Genomic DNA, 13,622 nt, shown 5'->3' on the forward strand with positions numbered 1-13,622 from the left:
TAGTGCCACTGTATCGAAAAAAGGGAGATTTTCGTTGATTATTACATATTATAAAACTTTAATGATCGCAATCAGATCAGAGAGCGGAGTAATAAATAGGAATAGAGAAGATATCATAGACAGAGTTTATACGTTCTATGCAAAACTTTACGAGAACAACAACGGTCAATTTCCCGCTCCGGAATCGACACACGGCCAAAGGGTTCCTGCAGTATTGCCTAGCGAAGTAGAGGCCGCGCTAAAAACTGCAAAGAACGGTAAAACCCCAGGGGAAGATAATATTCCCATTGACTTACTAAAATGTGGCGGCCCCCCCCTAATTAATATCTTAGCTAGGCTTTTCAGCAAATGCATCCAGAACCAAGCTATACCGGAAGGATGGAATAACGCAACTATCATTTTAATACACAAAAAAGGCGACAAAAGCGATATCAAGAACTACCGACCCATTAGTTTACTTTCAGCGGTCTACAAGCTCTTCACGAAGGTTATTACAGAAAGGCTGAAGAATATCCTCGACGAGAACCAACCTATAGAGCAGGCAGGGTTTAGGGCAAATTTCAGCACAATGGACCACCTCCAAGTAGTTGGCGAACTAATCGAGCGCGCCAACGAATATCAACGGCCATTGTGCCTAGGTTTCGTCGATTATGAGAAAGCCTTCGATACAGTTAGTCATAATGCAGTACTTAACGCTCTACAAACACAGGGAGTGCCGGAACCCTATGTGGGACTGTTAGCTGCAATATATAAGAATGCCACAGCTTCGGTTTTTAAACTTTACAATTGGCCGCTTATGGTCAGCAGTGATCGGTGTTACGGCCGGCGCGGTTGGCACTGGTGCATGTAAACATACACATGCAAATGCACAGCGAAACACAGCACGACACAGACGAGAGCGGGGCGTGAGTGTGGGCGTGGATGTGAGCGAGTGTGCGTTGTGTGCGTTGTGTGCGCCGTGCGGTGTCTCCGTTGAACTCCGCAGCCAGTGGCAGTGGCAGTGTGCGATGCGGCCCGGACATGGCCGCTGCCCTCACAGACGACCAGGAGGCTGTAAGTCAACAACAAGAGTCTACCTCGCGATCATACACGAAACCGTCACTTGTTCAGTTGGCATCGTCACCAGGGCTACGGCCGCGACCGCGACCGCGACTACGACCACGACCGCGAACGCGAACGCGACCACGACCGCGACCAAGACCACGACCACGACCACGACCACGACCAAGACCGGCGAAGCGATCTGTTATGGCCGCCCCGCCCCACCCCGCCCCCTCGCCTTCAACTCGGCCGTCGCTCGCCTCGCCGTTGCACATGTTCTTTTGTTTTGATTTTTTTGTTTTGAATCGATGGCGCTCGAAGTGTTCGAATAATAGCGATGAATTGCTACGGCCGGTCTCCACGTCGACGTGTGTTGACGTTTGCTCTGCTGTCAAAGTGTGGTGCGCGCCCACACTCAGGGGGCGCCGACCTCGCCCTCATAACCTCTCCGTAGCCCCGACGCCCTCATTCTCGTCCTCCTCTTCCGCTTCCTCTTCTCGACGACATGACATGTTCGAATTTCAAACGCGGGCCGGCACGCTCGCGCTCGCTTTGTTTTGTTTCGGATTCTAATTAATTCAATTGTTTCGAATTCGAAATTCATTTCGGGCCAATCAGCGTACGAGTTGCGCTCTTCCACCAATCGGCGTCGATCTGTCAAAATCGTCCGTGCCAAATTCGATATTCTGTACCCGATGACATATCATCGCATGGGTGTTGGCATATTAAGTTATTAATTAAAAAATATAATTTAATTCAAAAACTTTAGAAAACGAGGACGCCTATAAGGGGGAGGTACCATTTCCGTTCAACTTAAATATTACGTCGTACCGATAAGAAATTCAGTCACCGATACTAAGTTTCAGTTCGATAGGACTAACGGGTGTTCAAAAAATCCCCAAAATACACAGACACACATTTTTTCTAGATCGTGAAAACGTGATCAGTGATCGATTCTGAGTTCGAATCAGTCAAAATTAAAAGCAATGTGTCGTCGGTCATGTGTTGGATCCTCACCTACCTACATATAAACAATATAAAACACCGATAGAAAAATTTATTAATTAAATAAATTTTCAATAGATGGCGGTGAATTTTCTGCCAAGTGGAAACATTAGTAGCGATCTGTATATATATATAAGTTTTTTTCTTTTGTTTTTGTATTCGTATATAGGTTTTGGCAGTGGTTTAGCTGTGACGTATGTACGTCTAATAGAAACGACTATTATAGTACGGCGAGCGCTATCTCAGACAGACAGACACACATATATATGATATATATATTATATATATATATATATATATATATATATATATATATATATATATATATATATATATATATATATATATGATATATATATGATATATATATGATATATATATGATATATATATGATATATATATATATGATATATATATGATATATATATGATATATATATATATATATATATATATATATATATATATATATATATATATATATATATATATATATATATATATATATATATATATATATGATATATGATATATGATATTTGATATATGATATATGATATATGAAAATACTTGATAAATTTTAGTATAAACCATTTGCATAATAAATTACGGAACAATGCGTAATAAATTACGAAACTTTGTCATATCAAAACATTACTCAATTGGCTTTCTATCATCACCTTTGTCAATTTTATATGACGATTAATTACTTACCTCCTTTATTTATAATTTTCATTCATCGTGATTTGCATGAATTTCATTCATGGCAATTTTGATTTTTTTTATTATCGTAAAAAAACCATAGATGTAGGTATACGTACGACGAAATCTCATTGATGCGTAATTTAACTTATTGCATTAATTTTTTTGTTATTCATTTACCTTCAGCATCTCTCAACATTTTCATTAATGAAAAGGGAAGATTTCCTTTCACTAATAAAATACGAGTCTGTTGATGTCATGTTGTAATAAAAATAAACCTTTTTGATTCAAAGCCTTTGGTTTAATCCCAATATTTTCGAGATGAGTTTATCCTAATGTATGATCAAAAAGTTGATGCTAAGATTTTTACTTTTTCTGTATACAAAGTAACCACGAATGAAGTTTCGTAATCATAAGACAATTTGACAGCGTTTTTATGATTTAATTGCTATGAAGTCGAAGTCGTAAAAATTCGAGACTCCGATTTCGCAATTAAATCGAATTTATTTTTACTCATTACACCGGGCTGACACGATATGAGTAAATCAGACCGATTAACTCGGACTTTACCCGTAACGTGGCAACAGGTGATTCGACCGTTTTTGAACGCTGACATTCGACCCGAGTAAGGGCAAAAACAGCGATGAACGTGGCAAATGGTTTTTTTTTTTTAGATAGTTTTAAACGTGCGAAAAAAATGGGCCGTGCCTTGCACATATTCATGGAACGCCCGGCACGCACCGATCCAAAATGACCCCCTGGAGCGTTTTCAGTAAAATTGTACCCTTGTATTTCTCCTTGCTTGACAGTGATCGATAACGGTGTATCCCATATTTGAAGAAATTTAGGCGAACTTGTCGACGTGCCATGTTCCGTGTTTTCGCCCTAAATGTATTTTCATACTAGAACAGCACGTACCGGCAAATGCACGTCATCAGCAGTCCGAAAAGTATTTGGTACATTTTGTATGGACACATTCATGTCTAACATGGCGCAGACGTAACAGTAGTAGCCGACAAAATATGTTTATACTATACCGCAGTACATGTCACCGTAAAGTATCAAGCAAAACCAGTTTTCTTTGGCCACTGTGGAAATATTCACGAACGACGTGACGTCATAGTAGCCAGTGCTTGCGTACTAATGAAAGTGCGCATGCGCATATGAATATTTTCTGAAACGTCATATTGTGACAATATTAACTCGACGATAAGACGCAAGCAATATTGCGCAATTTACCGTCAAATTTCTCAAACCGGTAAACGGTAAATAATTTTTCCTATTACTGATATTCCGGTATTTAAGTTGTGTAATGGTGTATTGTGTATGTAAATAAATATGAATTTAATCTTTACATACTGAGGCTATATTGTCTTGCGTTATGTGAACTTCGAACCATGATAAACATCCAAGCCCTTGTGGTCTGCCGGACAGGAAGTGTGGTTTTTGCGATTCACTAATTGTGGTTCGTCATCAATATGTAATATGATTAGTATGTGTTCAAATTGTACACATCGTAGACTCGGATTGTCGTACATCCAACAGTTGGCGATTTGCGTTGGTCGCGAGGATTCGTCCAGTTGACCGAAACCAGTTTCGCGGAAACTGGATACGTTTTGTTCTCGTTTTTGTTCGGCTTGCGTGGATTTGTTGTGTCGGATCAACCTGCGGAACTGTCACGTCGTGTGAATCGAGAAAACGAGAAAAAAATTAAATCCACGCAAGACCGCTACGTTTTGTTTCTTTTTTTTGTAATATGATTGTCGATTATGTTATTTAAATTTAATGTTCATATAAACTGAATTGTATGTAGGTATTTACGTAAAATGTAAAATCCAGACATTGAATCCGAATGAGAAAATGTTCTCAAAAGAAAGTTTTCTTTACTATTCACAATCCATTGTTCTTGCCTTCTTTTGTTTGTTTACACCAACAATGTCATCGAAGTCAAAAATTTTGATTGAATGCCCAGATGCTACAGAAATTCCAATCTACTCAAAGAAGTAATGGGACGCTGTGTGCTTGACATAACGAGGAAAGACAGGAAACGGTATACGTGCGTGAGAAGTATGACTAGGGTATTGGATAGGGTAAAGATATTGAAATGGCAATGGGCAGGCCACGTGGCTAGAAGAATGAACGAAAGATGGACAAAATAAGTGCTTGAATAGTACCTGAGAGAATGCTAAAAGGCAAAAGGAAGACCGCAGGTAAGATGGGTAGATGAAATTAGGAAAATGTGTGGGGTGAGATGGATAAGAGTTGCGCAAAACAGAGACGACTGGAAGCGTGTTGGAGAGCAAGGACGGATCCAGGATTCTTTATTAGATTAGATAGAGTGAAGAGATTGAAATGGAAATGGGCTAGCCCATTTGGTTAGAAGTAAGGACGTAAGAAGTGCTAGAATGCTACCCGAGAGAATGCAAAAGAGCCAAAGGAAGATTACGGGCGAAATCACACAGGGAAGAACGGCACGTTGTGTGCATGGCTTCCCACTGTGGGTCAAAACCACGTGCATCGCTGTGTGCTTTCGCCCTACAGGGAAGATGGGTGAACAAAATTAGGAAAATGTGTGTGGTGAGATGGATGAGAGTTGCGCAAAACAGACGAGTGGAAGCTTATTCGAGAGGCCATCATCCAGCGCGGATGATGAATGGCTGTAGATAATAATGATATCTGATATGATTAGTCGTCTCGTATATCTTGACTTAAAAAAAAGTGTTACATTGACTTTTTATTGTAACATGAAGGCGAAGCTTCATTTGTTGTTGTTAAAAATTTGTAGCATTCCAAACGTGGAATATGCTTCAGATTTTAGTTAGTCATTCCCGTTGAATGATGACATTGTCAATGAGATCATTAAGCGCGTGTTATTTCGATATGTAGAAAGTCGAATTACGTATCATCGAACGTAGGACGTTGTATGACCAGTCTTGTCCCATTTATGTACACACGTACAACCAAAAAAGAAATTGACTGCATGTCATGTTTATCTTCTCCTTGTATAGACTTTATTTGTTAAAAAAGTATTTGTCATTTCGTAGAATTAATCAGAATTTATTTGAATCATTAATATTATATTGTCAGCAATCGGCAAATTGTTATTTTATTGCCTTTCAGCGAATTTTATCGTTTCATTCATAAAATAGTGTAAAATACTGCATAAATTGGATCAATTGAGTTTTATCGGTTCCATAGTGTACTGTTTATTATTTATTTGCGGTACATATATGGAGCCGACTCGATACTGCTTATTTCAGAGATAAAATCGAAGTAATCTCAAACCAAACGGAAGTGATCATTTTTGAATGGCCCATGTTGAAGTGTATTCTATTACCAATATAGATTTAGTCTTTCAACGGACGAATGCAATCTGTCATCTTCTCACTAATATTATGGTGAATTTGAAACGTGCCCAATTTTACAATAGTGCTGGCGACACCGTTATCAAATCGCTATGATCACAAATATGACGTTAGTTTTCCTCTGAAATCGTCGGTCACATAAAACTCGTGACTTGCATTCCGAGAAAATGTTCCTTTTGCGGAAACGCCGCATTAATTACTATCAATGTCAAATAAACCCTTTGAATGTCGCATTCAAGAGAATAATGGAATTCGTTATTGATACTTTCTTGCTGGGGAAAATTTAATTTACATATGTATAGTCGCATCTTGCAAGTACGACTATGTACTTGCACACTTTCGTCTAGCAATGTTTCTTTCTAAAGTGCACGTATGCTGATGATACATACCGATAGCATAGAAATACAGCGGTGTATTATACTTGCATACATACATACTCGTACCACTTTTGTCGATGCTTAATTGCATGCTCTGTCCTTCCTTTGAGAAGGGTGCATGCACGTATGTATATGTAGGCGCATTGTGCAACTGACGAGACGAAGTTGTCTGCTCTCCAGCATCGTAGACTGACACTAGACGTGTCTATGCATTATTTATACATGTTTATGATAATGCGACATAAATATTGTCGTTACAAAGAATATTTAATACGACACTATTTTTCTTAAGCCAGTAATGTAATAGCCGAGAAGTTGACGGGATTAGAACCGTCTGTAAAGTGATGGCCTCTGTCGCAGCTAAATCCTACGTGGATTTAAAATAGTTGGTCGAATCTAATATATAATTTCGAAAGAAACTTTGTATGTAACTATTGTTGGTTCGTAGAAAAACAAATGAATATTCAAATAAATTTAAATAAAATAAAACTATTCAAAGAAATCTAATAAAATGTTTACTATTAGATTGGCCATGTTTAAGCGGTTTATATTACAAACACCGAGCGAAGCCGGATAATAGCACTAGTACTCAATAATGAATAAGTAAATTGGTAAAAATAGATTTAAATCCGGATAGATATGAAAATAATTGTATATTTGATGTTTAGTAGGTACGTCTTTTTTATTTTTAATTATTCCTTATGTATTTTTTATATTGATAAAATGGCGTTACAGTTTTCCATCAAAAACCCAAAAATGAATTCGATAATGTGTTCAGGTCTTTTTATATTATCCAGCACTGTACGTCAACAGCTCAGCACAACGCTGCACGGAAAAGACTAGTTCCATTCACGCTATACAGCATGCCCGTTTACAGCACGTTCGTGCTTGTTTTGAACGAGTGCAAGGCAAAATCGGCTTACATATACATTATAGAGCGCGACAATACGGCGCAATATTGATTGCGTCGTTTTGTCGAGTCAATATTGTCACAATATGACGTTCCCGAAAATATTCATTTGCACATGGCAACACTTTCAATAGGTGCACTCACCGCTATGACGTCACGGCATGAGCAAATATTTCTACAATGGCTAAAACCGGATGCGTTTCGGTGACATGTATTGTTGTGTAATATGAATAGATCGTGACGGTTGCTGCTGTTTCAGATACGTCACATACACATTACAGAAAACATGAATGTGTCCATATAGAATATACTAAAGAATATTTTTCGTTTACGTGCTGTACTGGTATAAACGGACCTTTATAGGTAATTCTAAATGTGTATGTTTGCTTCACAAAAATGATTTAATAAGGATAGAAAGCGACTAAATAATAGCAAATTGATAAACTATTGTGGTTTTGCCTAATTTTCCAACATTTCTTAGTTAAATTTTTAATAAAATATATCAGATTTTACTAATAAAAAGTGATTTCAATGTAAGTCAGTGATAGTTGAGTGCGAATGTAAATTATGATTACCATTTTTTTAGTCACAATTGACAGTTTTAGAACCGAGTGGATCTGCTTCTTTTTGGCGTCTCGTTTCTAAATTTCCAACGATGTTGATTTGGATGAAAATGTCACCGAAGCGGACGTAACGAGCTTCTCCCCCTCGCGGATGCTGGAGAGTGTCGGTCCGCCTTTTTTATTTATTATATCCAATGTCCCTCCCGTGCCGTGGGTTGTCCAGGAAGCTAATGGCCCACTTCCTACGTAGGAAGTGAGCTGGCTTCTCTCCGGACTCGTCCTCAAGAGTCTGCCGTTGGTACCTTCTCCACTCCTTTGTCTCACTTTCATCCGGTTTCTTCTCGTCTGAGAGGACCCTTCCTTTCATTGTCGGTGGCTTTTCGCACATGTATTTCTTAGGTTTACTTTTTTTTTCTTATATAATATAATATATCTAATATATAATATAATTACAACTTGATACATTTCTGTATTTACAACCACCGAGCCATCAGTATGGCTCGGTAGTTGCGTTTATGTTTAGCACCGAGAGGTTCCGGGTTCGGTCCCGTTCTAATATTTAATACTGCTAGTTCGACTTGGATATTTGTGACTTCAAGTCGTTCGTTTCTTATCAGAGTTTGTCAATTTATCTGATTTTCATTGAAACGGTTCCTCAAATTGGCAAAAATCACCCTACCTGCTGTCACAAATATCTGAATTTGATTTATGTACAATATGTAAAAACTTATATACAAGTCTAAATTCATATATGTCTCAATGGATTAATTAATTGTTAATTTCGTATTCTTCAGCCTCTCGAAATACAGTGATTTATGTAATAATATGCTGCAATTTTCGTAATTAATTGTCTAGGAAGGCGCATAAAAAAATTAAATACGTAAAAACTAAACGGATGCATCTATCTTTGAACGTTCGTAATCGATATTCATGCACTTCCAATTCTAAATATTTCTGAAATACTGTTTTGTTTTCAAACATTTTCTCGATTTATTAATCTCTTGTGTTGCCGTGCCAATGTTTACGATGAACGTTTCCTGTCCGATTTTGCCGTCGAATTGTAATTTGTACGGTCGGATAAAACAATATTTGGACTTTATGACGTCAAACGTCGTTCAAGGGTTGATATTTGCAGACTGTACACACATATATTAAAATTCCAAGAAGTTCTCAAATATCCCTCACTTAATTGCACCACATATCTTAAGGTGCGTCACTTCCTACATAGATACACATACCCACTTTCGTGAGAGTTTGTTTTGTTTCACGAATGCGGATTTATATTTCGCAAAATCAAATAAAAAATGAAAGTTTCACTGTGTGACTACACACTTTTAACGCTTTTTGTATTACTTTTATCGCGGTGTCGCTCGATTTTATGTTGCAGATTTTTTTTTCGTAGTTGCTACATTCACTCTTTTCAAATAAAAGTTTTCCACGCTTTAAGTGATTATGAGGAAATCACGATCCGACGGGATAAACGATGTTGCACAGCCGGCAATCTCCCACAGAATTTATTTTCGATAGTTCGATTACCCCTGACCGTCGTGTTTTCGTAATTTTAATACATCCGTTTCACACACAGGTAGAGGACGCACGTGGTTGGCCGTCTGTCAGTTTTTTTTAAAACGCACTCTGTCATCTTGACATTTCCTTCCTCAAATCCCTTGGTTAATAATACGCAAGGAGTCCGATTGTTTTTTCCTTCGGGTCTTCGAATCAGTTTATATCCGATCGTCGCGTGAGCTGAACGCATTCGTATGTGCATAAATAATATCCACATATACATACATACATTTTCCGAATACATAGACATAACGCAATCCTTCGCCGTATCCAGTCGAAGTATAGAATTGTTAATTAACTATTAAGACTTTGCAGTGCACAACATCCTCTCGAGTCGTTAATTTTCTTGGATCGACGTTCGACGTTTCCTGTGATTCATTTCGACGAACATCTGTTCTCATATTTTACAGAAATTGTGCTGTTGGGTTGTGTCGGTAAATCGGCGGAAGCACTTCCGTGGGACGAGCAATTTATAAAAGAAGACGACTCTAAAGTCTGAACCACCTTTAATGTTTACATTAAAGAGTTATTTACGCGCAAATATTTTTTATTTTAATATGAATTCAATGAAATTATTTCCCCCTTTCTATGAACGGTCTCATTTTTGATAGTTTTTTATTCGGTGAATCTATTCTACGACGAGTCGTCAAAATTATATTTGTTAGTTTAGTCGAGATTAAAACATGTGTGTAATCTTTACATAGAAACAATAGTAGGTAGATACGTTTTTAGTATAAACAAGTATGCGGTCATACAATCATAAGTAATCAAATTAGCTCGCTGTATTTTTTTTATTCCATTCAACTTTGATAATTAATTTAATAATTTATAAATAGGTTTTTTTAATTTTTTGTTTCATTCAAGTTCGTAAAAATATCAAAATTATTTATAGAACTGTAGCTAAACGTGGGTGATGTTAAAAATACATTTCAAAAGCAAACCCCTTTCATTCTGTCTAAATGGCGAAGGGTTAAACCAAGTGTGTTTTCTTAGTTTAGTGTTGATTTAATTTTGTGTATAAACGTTTTGAAATTTGTGTCAGTGAAAAATAATGGAAAAATTCAGAAAATTTGTTTTGAAATATATAATTTTATTTCTACGGGTAAGAAACATTTGTTTCTGGCGTTTTTAGATGCAAAAATACAGTGTGATTTTATTTTTCGTGGATTGATTAGTATTCTTTTTAATTATATATATTTTTTTTTTCTACAGGCCACGAAACGTTTTTTGGAAGCAGTAAATTCACGACGCAATCCTGCTACCGATGGACAAGGAGATCCTGTTGATTGGGCTACTGCAGTACGATTTCTGTTGGCCAGGAAGTTTGATGTAGCCCGTGCAACTGCATTATTTGAACAACATGAACTCACACGACACCGTGAAGGCCTTTTCCACTTTGATCCTTCCTCCGATCCGCTACGCTCCGAGCTGGCTACCGGAAAATTCACCATATTGGTAAAAATAATGTGATATTTTTTTTTAATAAAATTTAATTTGTTCGTGTAATTTTAATGTCTTTTAAAGTGATATATGATTTAATAGTGAAAAATATTCAAATTTTGATTACAGCCTAGTAGAGATGCGATGGGAGCTGCTATTGCAGTTTTTACCGCTAATTTACATGTTCCACAAGCTTCCACTCATCAGACTACTCTTCAGGTGAATTATATTTACTTTATCAAGTTATATCAATTTGTATACATATACAATATAATATTGTGTGTTAATAATGTGCTATTTTCTTATAGGGTATAGTCTACCAATTAGATGTAGCACTTCAATCTGTAGATACACAGAGAGCTGGACTGGTTTTCGTCTATGACATGTCTGATTCTAAATATTCAAATTTCGACTTTGATCTATCTCAAAAAATTTTAATGTTGCTCAAGGTAAGATTTTTCTGTTATTTACGTTGTCAGTATTATACGAGTGGATGAAAATTGAAAAATAAACCCTTCCAAAAATTTTTATACGGTTCAAGTCAGGATGTTATAAGATAGTGTTATATATTATATTAAGTATGGTACTAAATTGAAAATACGAATTTGAATAGCGGCCAAATACATTTACGTTTAATTAGTAACAATATCATTAAATACAACTTTATTGATATCAAAATATTTTTTATAAATATTTGTGGTAATATTTGCGTTTTAAATTCTTAATTTTATATTCCTAATTTTAAAATTAAAATATCGCTCGTTAGTTGTTGATATTTAATTAATAACGCATTTGAAACATGGAGGATTTATGAAAATCCGATTCATTTTTATGAGCGCCATCTGTATTTTACACTATTTTTGTACACTAGATTTCAGTCCATGAAAGAAGATGTCTCTTTCAGTTTACTTAAATTCTTTCTATTTGGAAAATTTTTGCTATTGTTTTTTTAACAATGTACATATGGAAACAGAAAACTTAATTAATTTTAACATAAATAAAATTCGATATTATATGTATATGTGTATTACGAAAATGTTATATATACATATTAATTATTTTTGATTAATTCATCTTATTCAATCCCCATGATTATTTTTGGGAATTTAATTATTTATTGCTTTACAATTTCTAAGAAATTTTTATCATAAAAAAAGCAAATTACTTTGGGGTAAATTACGTTTTTATTGTTCAGTTACTAATACAATAATGTGTACATATTTATGGATATATATTCTAAAAATACTTGGATAAATTCACATATTGACTAACAAGCTGTTGGTTTCTGGCCCTGCCTGAATTCCGAGAAAATTGCAATTTAATTTCATTTTGTTTTCATTCTTTGGATATTTTTGAACCATTTCCTCACTTGTTTACCGGTTTTGTGTATATTACTCCTACTAGCGAATAAAAACACAAATTTACATATACATATTTCGGCAAATTATCAATATAATAGATTTATAGATAGGGCTCTCGTAGTGAACTATATTGGCTATTATATATCGCATTTACATTTCCGAGAAGAAATGCGAGGATGCTTCTTTATTGAACTGTTGTGATAATAAACCATAATTTTACGTAATTTTCTAGATATGTTTTCTTCGTAAATTGCGTTTCTATTTTAAAATAATATTGCTATTCCACGAATGCAAAACATTTTCATTTCTCACAGATTCCGCCAACTATTCAATGTTGACTGTTTTTCCTACGTTTTCTTGGAACACTTTGTTTGCATGGATCCCTTCCCGAATCCAGACAATTTCTATGAATTCCAATAGATATAGTGTTGTCTCTAATGGAACAATTTGTATATTTTCCAACGAAAATCTTTCAATTTCTACTGCTATAACTAATAAATACACAAATTCAGCAATTCGGCAAATTTAATTTTAATCCATATCCATAATTGGATTCCGTTTCACTGTATAAATATTCGTATGTATTGATATAAAACATTCCAACATTGAGTTTTCAATTTAAATATATGGCTGTAAATGATCATCGACATTATTACAATATTATGTAATAATTTAATTTGTTTAATGACTCCATTCAATTACATACGTATTTCGAATATGCACAGAGAAATTCATTCATTTGTTTATTTAAATGCCACATCGTGCTCCATAATGCTTGTAAATTTATACCATATGGTATATGGCGAAGTTTTCGTTTGAGATTACTAACACAATTGCGGAAATTAGCAGAATTATATCTGTACGCATTAAAAACATTCTTCAATTTCTCAATTCTGTCTGCTATTGTGCTCTTGTTTGTTCGCTTGTTGACTCGAATTTCTTTCGCGACCATGTTCTAATTTCGATATTTTTTTGTTCTTCCGCAACGCAAACAGAATTTGGTTCAATAATTCGGGAAATGTTCCTCATACTATTCTCTTGGGCATTGCCGTAGTTGGTACCTATACGTATTTGTGGGTATATATTCTTCAATTTGCCGCATCGCTTTATTCGCAGTTTGTTTTACAAAGTGGTTTTAGTGTCGATGCTTAGCTCTATTCCCTTTTAGATCCCATCCCAATATATAATAGATAATTATTTTTAGTATGTATTTATTTTTATTGATCGAACATTGTTGCCGATTCATCATAAGAAACATGCGTCTTTTGTTCTGTACTTTTGCAGTAACCACT

At 35.7% G+C, this 13,622-nt stretch overlaps 1 protein-coding gene across 4 annotated transcripts in view; it reads left to right on the forward strand.

Annotated features, from left to right (window-relative positions):
• The first annotated feature begins 842 nt into the window (after window positions 1-842).
• Window positions 843-13,622, forward strand: part of Ptpmeg2 (Protein tyrosine phosphatase Meg2) — a 57,527-nt gene continuing 44,747 nt past the window's right edge. For 2 of the 4 annotated variants that reach the window (XM_077428936.1, XM_077428938.1), the window contains exons 1-4: window positions 10,523-10,631; window positions 10,742-10,984; window positions 11,099-11,188; window positions 11,278-11,418. In XM_077428936.1, the coding sequence (XP_077285062.1) occupies window positions 10,581-10,631; window positions 10,742-10,984; window positions 11,099-11,188; window positions 11,278-11,418 (525 nt within the window). In that variant the 5' untranslated portion in view covers window positions 10,523-10,580. Of the gene's footprint in view, window positions 1,054-10,522; window positions 10,632-10,741; window positions 10,985-11,098; window positions 11,189-11,277; window positions 11,419-13,622 lie in introns of those variants that run through there. The other 2 variants (XM_077428939.1, XM_077428937.1) reach the window with 2 other exon arrangements.

This window comes from Arctopsyche grandis, chromosome 4 (assembly GCF_051622035.1).
Source record: "Arctopsyche grandis isolate Sample6627 chromosome 4, ASM5162203v2, whole genome shotgun sequence".
In the NCBI taxonomy this organism is placed as follows: domain Eukaryota; kingdom Metazoa; phylum Arthropoda; class Insecta; order Trichoptera; family Hydropsychidae; genus Arctopsyche; species Arctopsyche grandis.